At 49.9% G+C, this 25,066-nt stretch overlaps 1 protein-coding gene across 3 annotated transcripts in view; it reads left to right on the top strand.

The window, feature by feature from the left end:
• ABCF1 (ATP binding cassette subfamily F member 1) overlaps nt 1-25,066 on the top strand; it is a 484,546-nt gene that overhangs the window by 247,979 nt on the left and 211,501 nt on the right. For all 3 annotated transcript variants that reach the window (XM_069241960.1, XM_069241963.1, XM_069241962.1), the window contains 2 exons: nt 13,979-14,062; nt 14,143-14,267. In XM_069241960.1, coding sequence (XP_069098061.1) covers nt 13,979-14,062; nt 14,143-14,267 — 209 coding nt within the window. The remainder of the gene's footprint in view (nt 1-13,978; nt 14,063-14,142; nt 14,268-25,066) is intronic.

The following is a 25,066-nucleotide window of genomic DNA, read 5'->3' on the forward strand; positions in this document are numbered from 1 at the left end:
GCCAGCCTGCCACAACCAGACAAGTTTCTGGCCACATGGGGAGAGTGCCTTTGTCACTCTGTGGCCAGGAACAAAGCCTGTACTGGGTGGAGGTGCTTCTCACCTCCCCCTGCAGGAACTGTAACACCTGGTGGTGAGCCTCAAAGGCTCACGCCTTTTTTTACAGCACCCCAGGGCATCACAGCTAGTGGAGATGCCCGCCCTCCTGCCGCTGCCCTCGCTTTTGACGGCAAGGCTGGAGGAGATAATGAGAAAAACAAGGAGGAGTCACCCACCAGTCAGGACAGCCCCTAATGTGTCCTAAGCTGAGGTGACCCCTGCCTTGAGAAATCCTCCACCTTGAGATTGGAGGATTCCCCCAATAGGATTAGGAATGTGCCCCTCTCCCCTCAGGGAGGAGGCACAAAAAGGGCCATTGGCTGCTGACTTCCTGACCTAAAGGCACCCCTAAATTCAGTATTCAGGGGCGACCCAGATCCCAGGAAACCAGATTCCCACAACCTACACAAAGAATGACTGCTGACCTGAAAGTCCTGCAGAGACGACGGAGACGACAACTGACTTGGCCACAGCCCTACCAGCCTGTCTCCAGACTCAAAGAACCTGCACAGCAATACATCCGACAGGGACCTGCGACCTCTGAAGCCTCAGAGGACTGCCCGAACCGAAGGACCAAGAAACTCCCGAGAACAGCGGCACTGTTCACCAACAGCAACATTTTTGCAACCTTGAAGCAACTTTTAAAGAAACTCTGTCGGAAGCGTGAGACTTCACACTCTGCACCCGAAGCCCCCGGCTCGAGCTCCAGAGAACCAACACTGTAGAGAGGACTCCCAGGCGCCTGCAACCTCGTGAGTAACCTGAGACGACTCACCAAAACGCACCCCCTGCACACCCACAGTGACGCCTGCAGAGAGGATCCACAGGCTCCCCCTGACTGTGACTGCCTGGCAACAAGGAACCCAACGCCTATACCTAGCACTGCACCCGCAGCCCCCAGGACCAAGAGGAACCAAATTCCAGCGCCGGAGTGACCATCAGGCGGCCCTCTGCCTAGCCCAGTCGGAGGCTGGCCCGAGAAGCCCCCCTGTGCCCTGCTTGCATCGCCTAAGTGACCCCCGGGTCCCTCCATTGCTTTTAATAGCAAACCTGACGCCAACTTTGCACACTGCACCCGGCCAACCCCTTTGCCGCTGAGGGTGTGTTTTGTGCGGCTGTTTTTGTTCCCCACTCTCCCCCCCCCCCTGTGCTCTACAAATCCCCCCAGTCTGCTCCCCGAGGATGCGGGTACTTACCTGCCTTCAGACCAGAACCGGAGCACCCCTGTTCTCCATAGGCACCTATGTGTTTTGGATCCTGCTTTGACCTCTGCACCTAACTGGCCCTGTGTTACTGGTGCAGTGACTTTGGGGTTGCCTTGAACCCCCAAAGGTGGGCTGCCTATGCCCAGGAGACTGAACTTGTAAGTGCTTTACTTCCCTCAGAAACGTAACCATACTTACCTCCCCCAGGACCTGTTGATTTTTGCAGTGTCCAATTTTGAAATAGCTTATTATCATTTTCACCTATACTGTGTATGTTACTGCTCTAATTCAAAGTTCCTTACTTAGCTGTGTGGAGTACCTTGCATTTTATGTATTTACTTCAAATCTTGAATCTTGTGGTTCTAAGATTAAGAAAATATATTTTTCTATATAAAAACCTATTGGCCTGGAATTGTCTGAGTGTGTGTTCCTCATTTATTGCCTGTGTGTGTAAAACAAATGCTTAACACTACCCTCTGATAAGCCTACTGCGCGACCACACTACCACAAAATAGAGCATTAGAATTATGTAATTTTGCCACTACCCTACCTCTAAGGGGAACCCTTGGACTCTGTGCACACTATCTCTCACCTTCAGATAGTCTATACAGAGCCAGCTTCCTACAAGGAGTCACACGCACAGACACACGCACAGACACACACACAGGCGCGCAGACACGCACAAACGCGCACACGCACAGACACACACACACAGGCGCGCACAGACGCGCACAGACGCACAGACATAGACACTCACAGACACTCACTCACAGACAGAGACACAGACATAGACACACAGACACGAACAGACACACACAGACACGAACAGACACACACAGACACCCACGAACAGACACCCACGAACAGACACCCACGAACAGACACCCACGAACAGACACCCACGAACAGACACCCACGAACAGACACCCACGAACAGACACCCACGAACAGACACCCACGAACAGACACCCACGAACAGACACCCACGAACAGACACCCACGAACAGACACCCACGAACAGACACCCACGAACAGACACCCACGAACAGACGCCCACGAACAGACGCCCACGAACAGACGCCCACGAACAGACGCCCACGAACAGACGCCCACGAACAGACGCCCACGAACAGACGCCCACGAACAGACGCCCACGAACAGACGCCCACGAACAGACGCCCACGAACAGACGCCCACGAACAGACGCCCACGAACAGACGCCCACGAACAGACGCCCACGAACAGACGCCCACGAACAGACACGCACGAACAGACACGCACGCACACGAACAGACACGAACAGACGCACGCACACGAACAGACACCCCCGCACACGAACAGACACGAACAGACGCACGCACACGAACAGACACGAACAGACGCACGCACACGAACAGACACGAACAGACGCACGCACACGAACAGACACGAACAGACACACGCACACGAACAGACACGAACAGACACACGCACACGAACAGACACGAACAGACACACGCACACGAACAGACACGAACACGAACAGACACGAACAGACACACGCACACGAACAGACACGAACAGACACACGCACACGAACAGACACGAACAGACACACGCACACGAACAGACACGAACAGACACACGCACACGAACAGACACGAACAGACACACGCACACACACTGTAAAATAGCAATAAGGAACAGTATCCCTAGAGGGAGCCCAAACCATATACTAACAAAGTGGAATGCGAACACGGGGCCCCCACCTAGGTAAGTATATTGTGTAGAGGGGAGCCGGGAGTACTAGGAAACCACACAGGTAAGTAATGCAGTACCCCCCAGCAACCAAGAATACAGAAGTAAAACACTGTATTTCTCCAAAACCACCCAAAGGATGAAAAGAAGAAAAAGACACCTGGAATGGCCTGCAAGTCATCAGTGGTGGATTACTGAAGATGGAGACCTGTGGAGAGAGGGGACCAGGTGCAGAAGTCTGTGGAGTCCAGGGAGGAGTATGAGGTACTAATCACCCAGAGGTACCTTATGGAGGTGGTCGACGAAGAAGGAAGATAGGTCAGCACTGCAGCACAGTACCTGGAGAAATGTTCCTGAGGTGTGCAGAAGACGTCCCACGGTGGTCTGCAGATGGGTGTCTGTGAAGGATTTCCACCAACAAGCCTTGGTAAAGGCAAATTCGCGGTTGAAAGAAAAAAGGTTTGCCGGGGACCAGCAAGGCCCAGGAGTACTCTATGCAGGAGGGGGAGTCACAGGGGACACTTCGCATCGCAAAGGGCCACAGGAACAGAGGCAGCACCCACAAGTGTCCCACAGGACAGGGACACTGAAGTAGCCCACAAAGCACAGCAGAAGTTGCTCCCACGTTGCCGGAGCACCACACAGAGGCCCAGGAGTTGCAGAATGGAGTGCTGGGGCTGGAGTTACATGTTGCCTGAAGTTCCCCTGGTAGGTGAAGCAAACAAGCCTTGGCAGCTGCAAAGAACATTGTGCACAGGGGTGCTGGCTTGGGTAGAGTGGAAAGGACTTAATACCACCAAAGTGCAACAGCTGGTAGAGAGGACCAAGGGAACTCTCTCTGGACCACCACTCGTGATCCAGGACCCATGCCACTTAGGATTAGTGGAGATCCACGCAGCCGGTGGTCATTGCACCTGGTACCTGCGGATGCAGGGGAGCAATGTCTTCACCCCAAGGCTGATTCCTCCTTCTTGTGCAGGCTGAAGAGTGGCAGTCTTCTGAGGATGCACAGCCGGGAAAATTTAGCAAAGCTGGCAGGAATTCTGAATACAATGTTGCAGAAGAGTCTTCCTCATGGATCTGCAGCTTTTATGTTCCTTGAGGGTCCAGTCGCAGTTCCACAGGCCAGAAGTCGAAGCAGAGGAGTCCTGCTGGAATCTTGCAAGCCGAATCTTGAGGACCCACCCCAGAGCAAGACCCTGTGTAGGCCAAAGAGGGGGCTTGGTCACCTGACCAGATAACTATCTGTTAGAAGGCTCTGATGTCACCTGCCTGGCCTGGCCACTGAGATGCTCCCAGAGTTCCCTGCCGCCCTTGGAATCAAGATGGCAGAACCCAGGGATGCTCTGGAGGAGCTCTGAGCACCACCACTGGGGTGGTGTTGGTCAGGGGAGTGGTCACTCCCCTTTCCACTATACAGTTTGTGCCAGAGCCTTCACCAAGAAGTAAGAAGGTATCTCCCTTGGAGTGAAGGAGTCACTCCCCTGCATCTGCAGGCACCAACTGCATTGACCACCTGCTGCTCTCCTCCAGAACTCCATGGATCCTGCATCACAGGTGGTGGTCTGGGGTGGTCCCCTTGGTCTTCTCTGCCAGCTGTCCAACTTAGGAGACGGTAAGCCCTTGCTTCTTTTTGCAGGACAGCACCCGTATGCACTGCAACTCTTGCAGCTACCTAGGCTTGTTTGCTCCTGCTCTAAGGGATCTTCAGGCTCCATGTAGCCCCGGCACCCAGCACTTCTTCCTGCCAAGCACAGTCTCCTCCTGTGCCAGCGACTTGGGACTCCTCTTAAGGTGTGCTCTTAAGGTGTGCTGATTGAGCCTCACTGCAACTTGCTGTGCCTGCTGCCAGTGGGTTGCCTGTGGGGGCTGCATCGGCTTCCCTTGACTCTCCCGACTTCTGGGGGGTCACCTAGTACTCCCCTCCAAGGGTCGAGTCCTCAAGACCTTGCTGGTCGTCTTAAGCCGCCAAACTCTTCTTTGTCTTCTCCTGCATTTGCCAAGGCTTGTTGATAGTTCTCTTGCACCACTGACCAACTGCAACCCGACATGAGACACCATCTGCATCACTTCAGCAACTCCTCTTCATCTCCTGCGCTGCACAGCTAGTCTTCTTTTTCCCCCGTCGATTTGGTCCTGCATCCACAGAAGGGTGGGTAGTGGCTCCTGTCCCAACCAGACACTCCATCACAAACTGGATTCTGTCCCCTTTGTTTGCAGGTCCTCTTCTGTTAGGATCCACCTTTTGGGTTCTTCCTGTCTGGTGTGGGTCTTGCCTAATCCTTTTGCTAAGTCCTCTTGTTAGTTCTGGGGAAAACCAGGTACTTACCTCTGCTCTCTTGGTTACTGGAGGTCACCCTGTCACTAACCTCTTGGGGTACCTAGTGCCTCCAGCTCCCCTCTAACGATTCCACTTCCTTGGGTGGGGGACTGTATCTCGCATCCCACTTTCTTAGTATATGGTTTGGCCCTCCCCTAGGGCCCTCCCTATTTTCTAATATGTTCACCAATGCTTGTTATGCTCCTTGCTGTTTTCTCAACACACCTGGAGAGGAGTCCCGTGTTGCTGGCGCAGCAGAGGAGAGACTTTCCTTGCAGGGAGGAAGTGCTTTAAGCCAGGGCTACCCGGAGCCTAAAGATCACTTGGAGCAGGTGACAACAAGCCTTGGTCGCTGGAAGAGTAGCGATGCACAGGGGCACCGTCTTGCAAGGAGATGTAAGGGCTTTCTGTCTCCCAAAATGAACTGAGGGCAGAGCGGACCACTTCAGACCACCACCTGTGTTGCAGGATCCACGCATTTCCAGAGGAGGGCAGATCCACGCAGCCGGACGTCATTGCTGTAGGTGCTTGCAGATGCAGGGGAGTGACTCCTTTCCTTCAAGGGAGATTCCTTTTTGCTTCTTGGTGCAGCTGAAGTCTTGCCGACTTCAGAGACTGTTTTGAAGATGGCAGAATCAAGTGGCCTCTTGGAGGAGCTCTGGGCACCACCCTTGGTATGGTGATAGAGAAGGGGAGTGGTCACTCCCCTTTTCCTTGTCCAGTTTCACGCCAGAACACTGACTGGGGGTCCCTGGACTGGTACAAACCAGTTTATGCAAGGAGGGTCCTAATGTACCCTTCAAAGCAAGCCGTGGCCTGGGGCCTTTTTCCTACAGTCACTCCCCTGCATCCGCAGGCACCTAAAGCAATGACCTCTGGCTAATTGGATCTGCTTTCCACTTGACCGTTGTGGATCCTCCAACACAGGTGATGGTCCTTTTGATCCTCTCTGACCTCTGTCCATCTTGGGAGACAGTGAATCCTTACCTCTCCTTGCAGGACAGTACCCTTGTGCACCACAACTCTTGCAGCAACCGAGGCTTGTAGACTCCTGCTCCAAGGAATCTTCAGGCTCCAAGTACCCCGGCCTCCAACACTTCATCCTTGCTGCTCCAACAGCGGGAGACTTCTCTCCCGGTGTGCTGAATGGGGCTTACTGCAACTTACTGTGCCAGCTGCCAATGGGGTGCCTGCTTTTGCTGGCTCTCCGTACTGCTGAGGGTCAGCCCGGATTCCCCTCTAAAGATCAAGTCCCCTTGACCTTGCTGGTCCTCTTCTTCTCTGCAAATCCTCTTCTGCCCAGATTTACATTTGCCAAGGCTTGTTGTGGTCCTTCTGACCATCTGCAACTGGCATGGGACATGTGCATGACTCCAACGACCTCCTTGTAGCTCTGATCTTCATCGTCCCTCGTCGACCTGGATTTTCATCCACAGAAGGGTGGGTAGTGGCTCCTGCTCCACCTGGACACTCCTGCGTGGACTGGACTCTGGCCCCTTCTCATGCAGATTCTCTTCTTTCAGAATTCACCGTTTGGTTCAACTGGACTGGTCCTGGTCTTACAGACTTCATTTTCGAACTCCCCTTGTTAGTCTTTGGGAAGACCAAGTAACTTACCCCTGCCCTCCTGGTCACTCACCTCTTGGGGTCCCAAGTTCTCCCTGCTCCCTTCTAACTATTCCACATACTTGGGTTGGGGACCTAACTTTTAATTCCACTGTTTTTAGTATATGGTTCCCACTTTTACTTCCAGAGGGTTAGTGCAAAGCATCTCCAGGAGAAGGGGCAAGTCCTCCCCATCTGCCCATACCCATGTCACAGCAGTATCTGATGAGACTAACCACTCAAGCTCAGAAGGGGAGTCCTAGATGTGGAGTTTGGCAAACTAAGGCCAGACTGAGGCTGTAGCAGCAACAGTTAGCCCTAAATAAAGAGGCCTGGCAGTGGAAAGGGGAAGGCAGAATTTGGGGCTAACACCCCATGGTGGCAGCAGCAACATAAAGCACCCCAGGGTGGCAGCAACAACATTAGGCACCCCAGGGTCGTGGAGGACTCCTATGACTCCAAGAACTTAAGTAAAATTGTCCCACCTTACAAGGTTGGGAGTGGTATCCACAAGTGGTTCACTGTCTTGGAGAGGGGGCGTTAAGTTCAGAGCGTCCCTCAAAGACAGTGGGCAGCCATCTTGTGGCTTTTCTTTTCTGACAAAGGCAGGGACAAACTCCTCACTGTCGGAGAAGAGGATGCAGATAGCTATCAAGCACTTAAGAATGCACTCCTTGATGAATGTGGCTTAACCACAGAGGGGTATAGAATCAAATTCCGGGAGACTAGGAAGAGGTCCTCCCAGGATTGGGTTGATTTTATGGACTGCTCTGTCAGGTGTCTGAAAGGCTGGTTACATAGCAGAAATGTGTATGATTTTTCAGGGCTTGTGCAATCTTCTTGTGAGAGAGCACATTCTTAAAAATTGCACATCTGATAGACTGCATCAATTTCTGTTGGATTCAGCTTTGACTTCTCCCAAAGAATTGGGTAAGAAGGCAGACAAGTGGGTTCACACCAGGGTGGGTAGGAATATTTCCATAGGGGGTGACCACAAGACGAACGATTCTTCCACAAATCAGGGCAAAGGTGGGCACAGATCAAACAGTCTTCATCAGGCCCACAAAACTCTTTTGGGGGTGGGGTCTAAGTCCTCTTCCCACAAGAAACCTTGGTGCGACATCTGTAGATAAGACAGGCTGGTGACAGCACCTGCTCTAAGAAGAGCGCCAAGCTTATTACTTCCACTACCACATCTTCCCCCAGCGCTCCTAGCAATAGCAATAACAATGGTGGTAGTAGTCAGTCTAAAAGTGTAGCTAGGCTCACCTTGGGCTGGGAACTGTAGTGAATCTGGGATAGTCAGAGACCACTGAGGTTTTTTTGGTCTCTGAGGGTGACATCAACCTTGCAACCCTAACTGCTTGTCCCCTTAATATTGGTAGATACAGGGAGCATCCCCTTATATATGGTGTTGAGGCATATAGGGAAACATGTGCCAATGTCACAGTGGTGACTGAAAAACTGGTGTCACCTGAACAACACCTACTTGGTCACACATACCAAGTTGTTGACGCTCACAACAACACTCCGTGCCACCCCATGGCTGTTGTTGACCTTAGCAGGGGGAGGGGGTTACTAGGTCTAAGACAGTTGTGGTATCCACTGATCTACCTGTGGAGTGTCTGTTAGGTAATGATTTGGAGACTTCAGCTTGGGCTGAAGTGGAGTTGGAAGCCCATGCAGCAGAGCTGGGTATCCCTGGGCACATCTTTGGTTTAACCAGAGCACAGGCCAAGAAGCAGAGAAAACAAGGATCACCGGAGCCTGGAAAAATGGCCAAGGAAGCTCCCAAACAGAGAGGTAGGCAGGGTAAAAAGTTACTTCCTGTTTCGACTTCCAATGTGGATCTGTAGAAACCTACGCTGGTGTGTGGTGGGTACCTAAGGGGCAGTGTGGGCAGTGTTTAGAAGCCAGGCTCTTTAGTGGTAGCTGTGGATGAGCAGCCAAGGCTGGTCTAGGAGACATGCAAAGCTCATGCAGAACCACTGTAGTCCCACAGCACTTACAAACATGAAATGAAACACTCAGTTGTACAAAACTAAAGATACTTTATTTTTTTAACACAATACCACAAAGTACTAGAAGGGAAACCCTCCAATAGGACGTAAGTAATACATTAATTATATACACTAGTAAACAGTAACAGGCACAGAAAAGGTTAGAAAACAGTGCAGATAGCAATAACCAATAGTGACCCTAGGGGGAGCCCAAACCATATATTTGAAAAAATGGAATGCGAACACAGGACCCACACCTAGGTAAGTGGAATGTGTAGAGGGGAGCTGGAAGTACTAGAAAACCACAGAGGTAAGTAACCTACCCCCCAGCGACTAGGAAAGAAGGAGTAAATCATTGGAATTTCCCCAAACCTCTCAAAAAGAAGGAAAGGAGAAAAAAAGAAGACACCCAGACAAGACTGCAAGAAACCAGCGGTAGATTCCTGGAGAAGAAGACCTGTGGAGAGAGGGGACCAAGTCCATAAGTGTCAGTGGAGTCCAGGAGGAGTAGGAGCCAACTGTACTTGCAGTAGTTGGTCGACGATGAGGAAGAACAGGTCAGCACTGGAGCCTGAGAAGAGTTCCTGATGGATGCAGAAGATGTCCCACGCTGGAATGAAGATTGCAGATGGGTGTCGGTGAAGGAATTCCACCAACAAGCCTTGACAAAGGTAAATTCGTGGTTAGTGGAAAAGTGATGCTGCTGGAGACCAGCAAAGCCCAGGAGGACGCAACCCAGGAGAGGAGGAGGGGGGGGGGGGGGGTCACAGGAGACCATCAGGGTTGCAGAGAGTCCACAGAAGCAGAGGCAGCACCCACAGAAGTCCCACAGACACAGGAGTCACAGAAGGAGCTGACGCAGCACTACAGAAAAGGTTTCCAGACCTCAGGAGAACCACACAGAGGGCTCTGATGTCACCTGCCTGGCCTGGCCACTCAGATGCTCCCAGAGTTCCCTGCCAACCTTGGAAACAAGATGGCAGAACACAGGGACCCTGTGGAGGAGCTCTGAGCACTACCCCTGGGGTGGTGAGGGGCAGGGGATTGGTCAATCCCCTTTCCATTTCGCACCAGAGCAGGGACTGGGGGGTCCCTGAACCAGTGTAGACTAGTTTATGAACGGAGGGCACCAAATGTGCCCTGCAAAACTACCCCTCCCAAACAGGTCACACCTATTTGCAAAGGGAGAGGGTGTTACCTCCCTCTCTCAAAGGAAATCCTTTGCTCTGCCTTCCAGGGCTTGATCAGATCAAGCAGCAGGAGGACAAAAACCTGTCTGAGGGGTGGCAGCAGCTTGGGCTGCCTGGAAAACCCTGTAAGACTGGTGGTAGCAATGCTCGGGGTCCTCTAATGAGACCCCAGAGTGCATGTAATCATACTTCCAATACTTGCAACAGTATTGGGGTATGATTCCGACATGTTTGATACCAAACATGCCCAGGTTCGTTGTTCCCATTATGTAGCTCGCCATACCATAGGTAGGGACCTATGTCCAGTACACATGTAAAATGGTTCCCTGCACTCAAAGTCCAGGAAAATGGACCTGGAGTTTGTAGGGGTACCTCTGCTAGTGCAGGGGTGCCCTGACACACAGGTCCCTGCACCCTGCCCTCTGGGCTGAGAGGGCCTTCTATAGGGGTGACTTATGGTGACCTGGTGCAGTGACCTATAGTGAAAATGGGTGCATGCACCCATTTCACGCAGACTGCAATTGCAGGCCTGCAGAACCCTTTGCATGGGCTCCCTATGGATGGCAGAATAACTGCTGCAGTCCATAGGGATCCTGTGGTATCCCAGTGCCCTGGGTACCATATACTAGGGACTTACATGGGGAGACCAGTATGCCATTTGTGGTAAGAAGGTACAGTTATCAAAATCTTCAGGAGAGTGCATAACCACTGGAGTCCTGGTTAGCAGGATCCCAGTGGACACAGTCAAACACTGACAACAGGCAGAAAATGGGGGTAACCATGTAAGAAAGAGGACACTTTCCTACATGATCCTACTCCTGAGGGAGGAAAGGAACCTGCTCCTTGGGTGCACCACAGGAGGTTAAAGCTGATACAGCTGAGTTCTTGGGTGCAGGGGGACCCACCAGGGAAGAACTTCTTCTGGAGCAGAAGCTCTGTCCTACTCTGGAAAGTCTGAGGCTGCTACTCAGGAAGCAGGAGATGTCAGTGGGACCCATAGGGTCTACAGGACAGTAACCTCCTCAATTCTGAGGCAAGAGACCCAAACCCTGATGCTACCAGGAGGTTGATCATTCCTCAGAAATGTAGGGAATTTTTATTGACCTTGTCACATGACATTCCCCTTGCAGGCCATTTGGGGCAAAGGACGACTTGGGACAGACTTTCACTGGCCCCACATGTCTGAAGATACAAAGGAGTTTTGTCACCCCTGTGTAACGGTCAAGCCAGTGGCAAGACAGGTGGCACTCCAAAGGCCCCTCTAATTCCACTACCATTGGTTGGTGGCACCCTTTGAAAGGGTAGGAGTGGGCATTGGAACTAGAGCAGTGTTAATCCTAACCTGCCTTCTAGTGTCAAAGGAAACCCATCCCCTGAACCTGTGCTGTAGGTAGCGAAGAGGTCTGTTGGGAGTCCTCCCACGTGTATGAAGGCGCAGAGTTTCAGCAGAAACTGCAGCAACAACGTGCAGCTTAAGATGGCAAGCTGGCTGGAATGTTTCTTTTAATGTGGTGAGAGCAGTGTTTAAAAAAATATATATATATTTTTTTTTATAATAAAACATCTGTTGTTCCAAGAATTGCGCTGATGTGACATGTATATTTCTGTCCCTCAGTTAAGGGTAGACAATGTACTCTTTGGACCAACATGGTAAGCTATTTTGTACAGCGCTGGGTTGAGCAGAGGATTAAAATATTGTGCAAAGAATGAATAACAAATTCTGCGTGAAATGGCAACTGATAAAAATGATAAAACATTTGCACTAAAATGAAGCTTTGCTAAAATAATAAAAGGACTAAAACAACGTGTAACTAGGAGAAAGGGCACAGCTTCCGGCCCAGGGTCGAAGTAATGTGCCCCTGTAAATGCTAAAATAACGTCGTGATATGCCTATTTTTGTTCCTGTGAAACTGAAAGAGCTGATCATCCTCCCGGTGTCCTTGGGTGCAATCAGTGAGAAAAGACAGATCTTTTCAGAGCCAACCGGTGGAGCCTCTTCTCTTCCTTAGAAGGATAGTGTCACCGCCATGCACGGTGATGTCCTAGGACATGTTGTGAGTATTGTAGGATGTGAGATCATAAGCAGTGTATGGCAAGGACGGAGTTCTAGTTTCTTGAGTTAACTATAACTTCTGAATTTGACCTGTGACCCAGCTCTGCGCCAGTACCCCTTTTGCCGGCCAGCACTCCCCTCACTATCCCCCACCTGAAAGTGAACGGACACCAATTCCACCCCCCATCCCCTTCTTTCTTCCCAGTTGTTTTCCTGATCCTGAGACTCTTGCGGGAGTAAGGGCACAGCACTGACCTGAGCGGACTCACATGGAACTTCTGCCAGATTCACTTAGGGGAGAAAAAAAATTGTGACGTTCTATTTAGGTAAAAAACTCTGCTTAAGTACTTTAATTATAAATAGTGAATTTCCATTTTTTTTTTTTTTTTTTTTTTTTTAGTTCAAAATGTTATGTTTAAACGGACGTTTTCACAGAACTAGAACATCACCTTAACCTTAGTTTTTTTCAGTGAATTTCAGAAATCAAATTAGTACCATACCCAATTAGGTCAGTTCAATTTTTGAGTTTTTTTTTTTTTCCAGTGAACTTGGCTGGCTTAAAGTAAAGTAATAATTTATTCCCATGGATAACTATGGCCACCCCTGCCATGCATTGGCCTCTGGTTGTTCGCACCATGGGTTAGCCACAGGGCCAACCGCACGTACATGGCCAACCCACCAGACAACCCCCCCCCCCCAAGCCCCAAAAATGAAAAATGTTTTTCCGATCCCGTGGGACCCAGTGTCGCCCCTGTACTTTGTGGCACTCTTGCAGGAGTCGTAGAATGCCCCCCAAAAATAATTCTTCTTTTTAATTTTCAGGACACTGTCCTGTAGTGGCAGCCGTAACATTTATTTTTTCCTGTTGCAGCCAAGCAATCAGAGTGCAAGCCCCAACAGGACTAAAGTTATACTTACACATGTGTTGTAAAGTCATATAGTAGTGTGACGCTATTTCTCTACTTCTTCCTACTCACAAGTTACTGTCCAGCTACTTCGCCACTGTCTGCTGCTATCTTCTGTCCCACTTACATTTTCTTCCGGAGTCTCTATTCTTTTTGACCTTGGGTGTAACTACCCACAGCCTGGGTCCCTGTGCCGGGGGTACAGCTTATGGGTGACTGCTGACCCTACATCCACTGTGCTGTGTATGTTCCTGCCATCTAAACATCCTTCTTTTATTGCAGCTTGCTCAGTAGACCGGGCTGGGTATAGTATTGTTAAAGCCACCTGCTGATCTGACTGAGGCTCACTTGCAGATCAAAACTCTGTCCCTCTTTCACTGCTTATCTTATCTGTTGCTTTTTGCAAGTTGAGTTTCCTGAAAGCGAATACATTTTTCCTGGTCTCACCTTCGAGCCTTGTTTATTATTCCAGTAAAAATGTGTCTGGGTAGTTGTAGGAAAAAAATGCCAGAATGTGAGAATTGTCTTTTTCTGTCTGATTGTGGCCCTTATATAAGCAATAAAAAACGTTCACATCTGTTCTATGGATGAACTGGTAAATCTGACTGACTGAGTGGTTTGTGCAATTCTCCTTGGCGAAACAAGGCTTGTGATGATGCAAACTAACTATTTAAAGTATGCAGGTCGTCACAGGATTTCCACCTCTAGCAAGCTGTAGTAGATCACTAAATATTGTGAATTTATGCAGTAATATGCTTCCACCTGGTGTGGAATGGGAAAAAGTAACATTTTACCTAGCTCTAATACTGGATAGTCCCCGCCCTTCCACAAATCCATTACAGTTGTGTCTTCATCTCTCTTTAGAGCCCTCTTCATGGAGCCCACGTTGCTGATGTTGGATGAGCCCACCAACCACCTCGACCTAAACGCCGTCATCTGGTTAAACAAGTGAGTGTAGCCCTTGCACAACCTTGGCGAAGACACTAGCTGCTAATAAAGCAGATTTCATGGACTCTTTCTCTTCCCAGCTATCTGCAGAGTTGGAAGAAGACGCTCCTGATTGTCTCTCACGACCAAGGATTCTTGGATGACGTGTGTACAGACATCATCCATCTCGATAGCCAGAAGCTGTTCTACTACAGGGGAAACTACAGTAAGCCGTGATCACCTGAGCCTCCGTGAGGGTGGGGGAGAATCTAGTGAGTTTGGGACCTTGCTCCTATGTCCAGCCTTCTTAAGGCCTACGCAGAGGATGTTTAGTCATTGCGCTGTCTCAGAGATGGTCCACAACAGCGCACAACTGCGGTTATCCAAATGTACTCCTTCCCTGCCGCTCAAATATTGTGTTTCTCTTGAGTTGAAGGGTTGGAGCTTTTAGTTGTATTTCTTATAGTTCTTGATCTCATTTATTCTAGCTCATCAGTGTTCTGTAAATCTGATCAAAAAGGTGACCCCGCTTGCGACCTTACCTTTTCTCCTTTAGTGTTCAGATAGGGTATTGTGAATGTTAATAGAAAATTTGACACATGATTGAAAGGAATTTTCTATGGCTAGAATGAAAAATAGCTTATGTGATCCTCTTTTTAATGAAGGCCCGGTTCCAGGAAAATCATTTTGCAAGAAAGTAGATGTTCGATGGCATCTGTCGCTGTAGATACGCATGTTGTGCAATAGCTCGCCATCTGGTGTTGGGCCGGAGTGTTACAAGTTGTTTTTCTTCGAAGAAGTCTTTCGAGTCACGGGACCGAGTGACTCCTCCTTTTGTCTCCATTGCGCATGGGCGTCGACTCCATCTTCGATTGTTTTTTTTCCGCCATCGGGTTCGGACGTGTTCCTGTCGCTCCGAGTTTCGGAACGGAAAATTAGCTAATTTCGGAAGATTTTCGTCGGTATTGTTGCGTTCGGGATCGGCGTACTTAGATTCCACGCCGCATCGAAGATCGAAGAGCTCCGGTGCCCTTCGGGGTAGTTTTTCGATCCCCCGTCGGGGCCTGGTCGGCCCGACCGCGTGCTGAAGAACGCCGATGGAACGGACCCCGTTCCGTTTCTGCCCCAAATGCCACAATAAATACCCCTACACAGACCAACACTTGGTCTGCAACCTGTGCCTGTCACCTGAGCACAGCGAAGACACCTGCGAGGCCTGTCGTGCGTTCCGGTCCCGAAAAACACTCCGAGACCGTCGAGCCAGAAGACTTCAGATGGCGTCCGCACCGACAGCCCAACAGGAGTTCGAGGAACAGGAAGAGGAAGGTACCTTCTCGATCCAAGACTCAGACTCCGAAGGATTCGACGATACACAAACCGTGAGTAAGACGTCGAAAACCACACAGAGACACATTTACAAGGCCCAGGGGACGCCACTGCCATCCGGCCATGGCTCCACCCATAAATTCGGTGACCGACCGTCGGCACCGAAAAAGGCCCAAACAGTGCCGAGGTCGTCCGACTCCGGTCGAGACACCGGCACGCAGCCATCTCGGGACCGAGAAAGTGCTGGAGACAAGCCTCGACACCGAGATGCCGGTGTGGACACGGCTCGACGCCGAGACAGCGGCACCGAAGCAGATCGACGCCGAGAGGTTTCGGCCCCGAAAAAGAAAAAAGTCACCTCGGAGCCGAAAAAACACGCAGACAAGGTTTCGATGCCGAAACAAACTGCAAGCGACCCAGCTCCAGGCTCTTATACAGAAGAGCACTCGCTAACCTCCCAAATGCAAAAGCATAGGTTTGAGGAAGAGCTACAAGCAACTGATGTGGACCATACGCAAAAGCGTATCTTCATACAGCAGGGGACAGGAAAAATAAGCACCCTTCCCCCTATTAGGAGAAAGAGAAGGTTGGAGTTCCAGACTGAACAGACACCACAACCAAAAGTGGTGAAAAGAGTTACCCCACCACCCTCTCCTCAGCCCGTGATTAATGTCTCACCAGCACAAACTCCATCACTCTCCCCAGCTCACACCACCATGAGCCAGGGTGACCAAGATCAGGACGCATGGGACCTATACGACGCCCCAGTGTCAGATAATAGTCCGGAGGCATACCCTACGAAGCCATCTCCACCAGAGGACAGCACCGCGTATTCGCAAGTGGTGGCTAGAGCAGCACAATTTCACAACGTAAGCCTCCACTCAGAACAGGTCGAGGATGATTTTTTATTCAACACACTCTCCTCCACCCACAGCTCGTACCAAAGCCTGCCTATGCTCCCTGGTATGCTCCGGCACGCAAAAGACATCTTTAAGGAGCCGGTCAAAAGTAGGGCAATCACACCAAGGGTGGAAAAAAAGTATAAGGCGCCTCCCACAGACCCGGCTTTCATCACTACACAGCTACCACCAGACTCTGTCGTTGTAGGAGCAGCTAGGAAGAGGGCCAACTCTCACACATCTGGAGATGCACCACCCCCAGATAAAGAAAGCCGCAAGTTCGATGCAGCTGGTAAAAGAGTCGCAGCACAAGCTGCAAACCAGTGGCGCATCGCGAACTCCCAGGTACTACTTGCGCGCTATGACAGAGCCCACTGGGACGAGATGCAACATCTCATTGAACATCTGCCCAAGGACTTACAAAATAGGGCAAAACAAGTGGTTGAGGAGGGACAGGCCATTTCCAACAACCAGATCCGCTCCTCCATGGACGCTGCAGATACAGCTGCACGGACAATTAATACATCTGTAACTATCAGAAGGCATGCATGGCTCCGAACGTCTGGATTTAAACCAGAGATTCAACAAGCAGTTCTCAATATGCCTTTTAATGAAAAAGAACTGTTCGGTCCAGAAGTGGACACAGCGATTGAGAAACTCAAAAAAGATACGGACACTGCCAAAGCCATGGGCGCACTCTACTCCCCGCAGAGCAGAGGAAATTACAGCACATTCCGTAAAACGCCCTTTCGAGGGGGGTTTCGGGGTCAGAGCACACAAGCCAGTACCTCACAAGCACCACCGTCCAGTTACCAGGGACAGTATAGAGGAGGTTTTCGGGGACAATATAGAGGAGGGCAATTCCCTAGAAATAGAGGAAGATTTCAAAGCCCCAAAACCCCTACTACTAAACAGTGACTCACATGTCACTCACCCCCTCCACACAACACCAGTGGGGGGAAGAATAGGTCATTATTACAAAGCATGGGAGGAAATCACTACAGACACTTGGGTTCTAGCAATTATCCAGCATGGTTATTGCATAGAATTTCTACAATTCCCTCCAAACATACCACCAAAAGCACAAAATTTAACAACACACCATTCCAATCTCCTGGAGATAGAAGTGCAGGCACTATTGCAAAAGAATGCAATCGAATTAGTGCCAAACACACAACTAAACACAGGAGTTTACTCACTGTACTTTCTGATACCAAAGAAGGACAAAACGCTGAGACCAATCCTAGACCTCAGAGTAGTGAACACTTTCATCAAATCGGACCACTTCCACATGGTCACACTACAAGAAGTATTGCCATTGCTAAAACTACATGACTACATGGCAACTTTAGACCTCAAGGACGCTTATTTCCATATACCAATACACCCATCGCACAGGAAATACCTAAGGTTTGTATTCAAAGGAATACATTACCAATTCAAGGTACTGCCTTTCGGATTAACAACCGCACCAAGAGTCTTTACCAAATGCCTAGCGGTAGTCGCTGCACACATAAGAAGGCAGCAAATACATGTGTTCCCATATTTGGACGACTGGCTAATCAAGGCCCATTCGTTCATAGAGTGCTCAAATCACACAAATCAGATCATACAAACCCTCTTCAAACTCGGGTTCACCGTCAACTTTACAAAATCCAACATTCTGCCGCGCAAGGTACAACAATACCTAGGAGCCATAATAGACACATCAAAGGGAGTAGCCACTCCAAGTCCACAAAGAATTCTAAATTTCAACACCATCATACAACGCATGTATCCAACACAAAAGATACAAGCAAAGATGGTATTACAACTCCTAGGCATGATGTCTTCATGCATAGCCATTGTCCCAAACGCAAGACTGCACATGAGGCCCTTACAACAATGCCTAGCATCACAGTGGTCTCAAGCACAGGGTCACCTTCTAGATCTGGTGTTAATAGACCGCCAAACTTACCTCTCGCTTCTGTGGTGGAACAACATAAATTTAAACAAGGGGCGGCCTTTCCAAGACCCAGTGCCACAATACGTAATAACAGATGCTTCCATGACAGGGTGGGGAGCACACCTCGATCAACACAGCATACAAGGACAATGGAACGTACATCAATCAAAACTGCATATCAATCACCTAGAACTTCTAGCAGTTTTTCAAGCACTAAAAGCTTTCCAACCAATAATAGTTCACAAATACATTCTCGTCAAAACAGACAACATGACAACAATGTATTATCTAAACAAGCAGGGGGGGACGCACTCCACGCAGTTAAGCCTGCTAGCACAAAAGATTTGGCGTTGGGCAATTCACAACCAAATTCGCCTAATAGCACAATTTATACCAGGGATCCAAAATCAACTCGCAGACAATCTCTCTCGAGATCACCAACAGGTCCACGAATGGGAGATTCACCCCCAAATTCTGAAGACTTATTTCAAACTCTGGGGAACACCTCAGATAGACTTGTTTGCGACAAGGGAGAACGCAAAATGCCAAAACTTCGCATCCAGATACCCACACGAACAATCCCAAGGCAATGCCCTATGGATGAACTGGTCAGGGATATTTGCTTATGCTTTTCCTCCTCTCCCTCTCCTTCCTTACCTGGTAAACAAACTCAGTCAAAGCAAACTCAAACTCATATTAATAGCACCAACTTGGGCAAGGCAACCCTGGTACACAACGCTGCTAGACCTATCAGTAGTACCCTGCATCAAATTGCCCAACAGGCCAGATCTGTTGACACAGCACAACCAAAAGATCAGACACCCAGATCCAGCATCGCTGAATCTAGCAATCTGGCTCCTGAAATCCTAGAATTCGGGCACTTACAACTTACCCAAGAATGTATGGAAGTCATAAAACAAGCTAGAAGGCCATCCACCAGGCACTGCTATGCAAGTAAATGGAAGAGGTTTGTTTGCTACTGCCATATTAATCAAATACAACCATTACACACAACTCCAGAACATGTAGTGGGTTACTTGCTTCACTTACAAAAATCTAACCTGGCTTTCTCTTCCATTAAAATACACCTTGCAGCAATATCTGCATACCTGCAGACTACCTATTCAACTTCACTATATAAGATACCAGTCATTAAAGCATTCATGGAGGGCCTTAGGAGAATTATACCACCAAGAACACCACCTGTTCCTTCATGGAACCTAAATGTTGTCCTAACTAGACTTATGGGTCCACCTTTTGAACCCATGCACTCCTGCGACATACAGTTCCTAACCTGGAAGGTGGCATTTCTCATCGCCATTACTTCCCTAAGAAGAGTAAGCGAGATTCAGGCGTTTACAATACAGGAACCTTTTATACAACTACACAAAAATAAAGTCGTCCTAAGGACCAATCCTAAATTTTTGCCAAAGGTTATTTCACCGTTCCATCTAAATCAAACAGTGGAACTTCCAGTGTTTTTTCCACAGCCAGATACCGTAGCTGAAAGGGCACTACATACATTAGATGTCAAAAGAGCATTGATGTATTACATTGACAGAACAAAAAACATCAGAAAGACTAAACAACTATTTATTGCATTTCAAAAACCTCATGCAGGAAACCCAATATCAAAACAAGGTATAGCCAGATGGATAGTTAAATGCATCCAAATCTGCTACCTTAAAGCTAAACGACAGCTGCCCATTACACCAAGGGCACACTCAACCAGAAAGAAAGGTGCTACCATGGCCTTTCTAGGAAACATCCCAATGCAAGAAATATGTAAGGCAGCCACATGGTCTACGCCTCACACATTCACCAAGCACTACTGTGTAGACGTGTTATCCGCACAACAAGCCACAGTAGGTCAAGCCGTATTAAGAACATTATTTCACACTACTTACACTCCTACAGGCTGATCCACCGCTTTTGGGGAAATAACTGCTTACTAGTCTATGCACAACATGCGTATCTACAGCGACAGATGCCATCGAACTGAAAATGTCACTTACCCAGTGTACATCTGTTCGTGGCATCAGTCGCAGTAGATTCGCATGTGCCCACCCGCCTCCCCGGGAGCCTGTAGCAGTTTGGAAGTTACCTTCAATTATTTATATATGTATCATCTCAACCTTAAATAGGTGCATACTTAGTCACTCCATTGCATGGGCACTATTACTACAATTCAACTCCTACCTCACCCTCTGCGGGGAAAAACAATCGAAGATGGAGTCGACGCCCATGCGCAATGGAGACAAAAGGAGGAGTCACTCGGTCCCGTGACTCGAAAGACTTCTTCGAAGAAAAACAACTTGTAACACTCCGGCCCAACACCAGATGGCGAGCTATTGCACAACATGCGAATCTACTGCGACTGATGCCACGAACAGATGTACACTGGGTAAGTGACATTTTCATTTCAAAGAAAGAATCTGCACTTTTTCCAGTTGTACTGGGAATGATTAGATGTAAATTAACTTGCTGTGTGAGTGAGGTTTTTTTAATGGGAAACAAACTGAATCTGGAAAGCCAGCGAAGGGCAGAAATAATCTGGGTCCTGTGGTCTGAACTGCCATGGCTATTCTGTTGTTGCACCATCTGTGCTCTCCTTTTGTGTGCTTTGCTTCTTCTACTGTGTTTAGTCACCTGTCTCGCTGTGGTGGATTCCTCTTATTTAATTTAATATTTAATTGAAACATGAACTCAGGGGGCCCACATCTTCAGTTATGCACTGATATTTTGTGCGTTAATTTGTGCAGGCGTTTCCATCTTGCCCTCATTTTCCATTCTACCCCATGTCAGGTTGTGTACCTCTGTCCACAGACCTCTGCCTTCCGACCGTACTGTCTGATACTCGGCACTGTCTTTCTGTGCGTCCCTCTGTCTGCATGATTCCTCCTGCTGCTGCTCGGTGTCTGTCTTGTATTATCCCTTGTAAGGAAATGCCTCCTTGGCATGGTTGCCCCCTGACTTTTTGCCTTTGCTGATGCTATGTTTACAATTGAAAGTGTGCTGAGGCCTGCTAACCAGGCCCCAGCACCAGTGTTCTTTCCCTAACCTGTACTTTTGTATCCACAATTGGCAGACCCTGGCATCCAGATAAGTCCCTTGTAACTGGTACTTCTAGTACCAAGGGCCCTGATGCCAAGGAAGGTCTCTAAGGGCTGCAGCATGTCTTATGCCACCCTGGAGACCTCTCACTCAGCACAGACACCCTGCTTGCCAGCTTGTGTGTGCTAGTGAGAACAAAACGAGTAAGTCGACATGGCACTCCCCTCAGGGTGCCATGCCAGCCTCTCACTGCCTATGCAAGTATAGGTCAGTCACCCCTCTAGCAGGCCTTACAGCCCTAAGGCAGGGTGCACTATACCATAGGTGAGGGTACCAGTGCATGAGCATGTTACCCCTACAGTGTCTAAACAAAACCTTAGACATTGTAAATGCAGGGTAGCCATAAGAGTATATGGTCTGGGAGTTTGTCAAACACGAACTCCACAGCACCATAATGGCTACACTGAAAACTGGGAAGTTTGGTATCAAACTTCTCAGCACAATAAATGCACACTGATGCCAGTGTACATTTTATTGCAAAATACACCCCAGAGGGCACCTTAGAGGTGCCCCCTGAAACTTAACCGACTGTCTGTGTAGGCTGACTAGTTCCAGCAGCCTGCCACACTAGAGACATGTTGCTGGCCCCATGGGGAGAGTGCCTTTGTCACCCTGTGGCCAGTAACAAAGCCTGCACTGGGTGGAGATGCTAACACCTCCCCCAGGCAGGAGCTGTAACACCTGGCGGTGAGCCTCAAAGGCTCACCCCTTTGTCACAGCCCAGCAGGGCACTCCAGCTTAGTGGAGTTGCCCGCCCCCTCCGGCCACGGCCCCCACTTTTGGCGGCAAGGCTGGAGGGAACAAAGAAAGCAACAAGGAGGAGTCACTGGCCAGTCAGGACAGCCCCTAAGGTGTCCTGAGCTGAGGTGACTCTAACTTTTAGAAATCCTCCATCTTGCAGATGGAGGATTCCCCCAATAGGGTTAGGATTGTGACCCCCTCCCCTTGGGAGGAGGCACAAAGAGGGTGTACCCACCCTCAGGGCTAGTAGCCATTGGCTACTAACCCCCCAGACCTAAACACGCCGTTAAATTTAGTATTTAAGGGCTACCCTGAACCCTAGAAAATTAGATTCCTGCAACAACAAGAAGGACTGCCTAGCTGAAAACCCCTGCAGAGGAAGACCAGAAGACAACAACTGCCTTGGCTCCAGAAACTCACCGGCCTGTCTCCTGCCTTCCAAAGAACTCTGCTCCAGCGACGCCTTCCAAAGGGACCAGCGACCTCTGACTCCTCTGAGGACTGCCCTGCTTCGACGACGACAAGAAACTCCCGAGGACAGCGGACCTGCTCCAAAAAGACTGCAACTTTGTTTCAAGAAGCAGCTTTAAAGAACCCTGCAACTCCCCGCAAGAAGCGTGAGACTTGCGACACTGCACCCGGCGACCCCGACTCGGCTGGTGGAGAACCAACACCTCAGGGAGGACCCCCGGACTACTCTACGACTGTGAGTACCAAAACCTGTCCCCCCTGAGCCCCCACAGCGCCGCCTGCAGAGGGAATCCCGAGGCTTCCCCTGACCGCGACAGGTTCAAATTTAACATGTAATATCTTGTTTGAAAGGTGTTGCAGGTAAGTACATTAGGAACTTTGAATCATTTCAATTGCATGTATACTTTTCAAGTTATTGACAAATAGCTACTTTAAAAGTGGACACTTAGTGCAATTTTCACAGTTCCTGGGGGAGGTAAGTTTTTGTTAGTTTTACCAGGTAAGTAAGACACTTACAGGGTTCAGTTCTTGGTCCAAGGTAGCCCACCGTTGGGGGTTCAGAGCAACCCCAAAGTCACCACACCAGCAGCTCAGGGCCGGTCAGGTGCAGAGTTCAAAGTGGTGCCCAAAACGCATAGGCTAGAATGGAGAGAAGGGGGTGCCCCGGTTCCGGTCTGCTTGCAGGTAAGTACCCGCGTCTTCGGAGGGCAGACCAGGGGGGTTTTGTAGGGCACCGGGGGGGACACAAGCCCACACAGAAATTTCACCCTCAGCAGCGCGGGGGCGGCCGGCTGCAGTGTAGAAACAAGCGTCAGGTTTGCAATGTTAGTCTATGAGAGATCAACGGATCTCTTCAGCGCTGCAGGCAGGCAAGGGGGGGCTTCCTCGGGGAAACCTCCACTTGGGCAAGGGAGAGGGACTCCTGGGGGTCACTTCTCCAGTGAAAGTCCGGTCCTTCAGGTCCTGGGGGCTGCGGGTGCAGGGTCTTTTCCAGGCGTCGGGACTTAGGTTTCAGAGAGTCGCGGTCGGGGGAAGCCTCGGGATTCCCTCTGCAGGCGGCGCTGTGGGGGCTCAGGGGGGACAGGTTTTGGTACTCACAGTCGTAGAGTAGTCCGGGGGTCCTCCCTGAGGTGTTGGTTCTCCACCAGCCGAGTCGGGGTCGCCGGGTGCAGTGTTGCAAGTCTCACGCTTCTTGCGGGGAGTTGCAGGGTTCTTTAAAGCTGCTTCTTGAAACAAAGTTGCAGTCTTTTTGGAGCAGGTCCGCTGTCCTCGGGAGTTTCTTGTCGTCGTCGAAGCGGGGCAGTCCTCAGAGGATTCAGAGGTCGCTGGTCCCTTTGGAAGGCGTCGCTGGAGCAGAGTTCTTTGGAAGGCAGGAGACAGGCCGGTGAGTTTCTGGAGCCAAGGCAGTTGTTGTCTTCTGGTCTTCCTCTGCAGGGGTTTTCAGCTGGGCAGTCCTTCTTCTTGTAGTTGCAGGAATCTAATTTTCTAGGGTTCAGGGTAGCCCTTAAATACTAAATTTAAGGGCGTGTTTAGGTCTGGGGGGTTAGTAGCCAATGGCTACTAGCCCTGAGGGTGGGTACACCCTCTTTGTGCCTCCTCCCAAGGGGAGGGGGTCACAATCCTAACCCTATTGGGGGAATCTTCCATCTGCAAGATGGAGGATTTCTAAAAGTTAGTCACCTCAGCTCAGGACACCTTAGGGGCTGTCCTGACTGGCCAGTGACTCCTCCTTGTTGCTTTCTTTGTTCCCTCCAGCCTTGCCGCCAAAAGTGGGGGCCGTGGCCGGAGGGGGCGGGCAACTCCACTAAGCTGGAGTGCCCTGCTGGGCTGTGACAAAGGGGTGAGCCTTTGAGGCTCACCGCCAGGTGTTACAGCTCCTGCCTGGGGGAGGTGTTAGCATCTCCACCCAGTGCAGGCTTTGTTACTGGCCTCAGAGTGACAAAGGCACTCTCCCCATGGGGCCAGCAACATGTCTCTAGTGTGGCAGGCTGCTGGAACTAGTCAGCCTACACAGACAGTCGGTTAAGTTTCAGGGGGCACCTCTAAGGTGCCCTCTGGGGTGTATTTTGCAATAAAATGTACACTGGCATCAGTGTGCATTTATTGTGCTGAGAAGTTTGATACCAAACTTCCCAGTTTTCAGTGTAGCCATTATGGTGCTGTGGAGTTCGTGTTTGACAGACTCCCAGACCATATACTCTTATGGCTACCCTGCACTTACAATGTCTAAGGTTTTGTTTAGACACTGTAGGGGTACCATGCTCATGCACTGGTACCCTCACCTATAGTATAGTGCACCCTGCCTTAGGGCTGTAAGGCCTGCTAGAGGGGTGTCTTACCTATACTGCATAGGCAGTGAGAGGCTGGCATGGCACCCTGAGGGGAGTGCCATGTCGACTTACTCGTTTTGTTCTCACTAGCACACACAAGCTGGCAAGCAGTGTGTCTGTGCTGAGTGAGAGGTCTCCAGGGTGGCATAAGACATGCTGCAGCCCTTAGAGACCTTCCTTGGCATCAGGGCCCTTGGTA

Source organism: Pleurodeles waltl, chromosome 6, assembly GCF_031143425.1.
Source record: "Pleurodeles waltl isolate 20211129_DDA chromosome 6, aPleWal1.hap1.20221129, whole genome shotgun sequence".
Taxonomy (NCBI): domain Eukaryota; kingdom Metazoa; phylum Chordata; class Amphibia; order Caudata; family Salamandridae; genus Pleurodeles; species Pleurodeles waltl.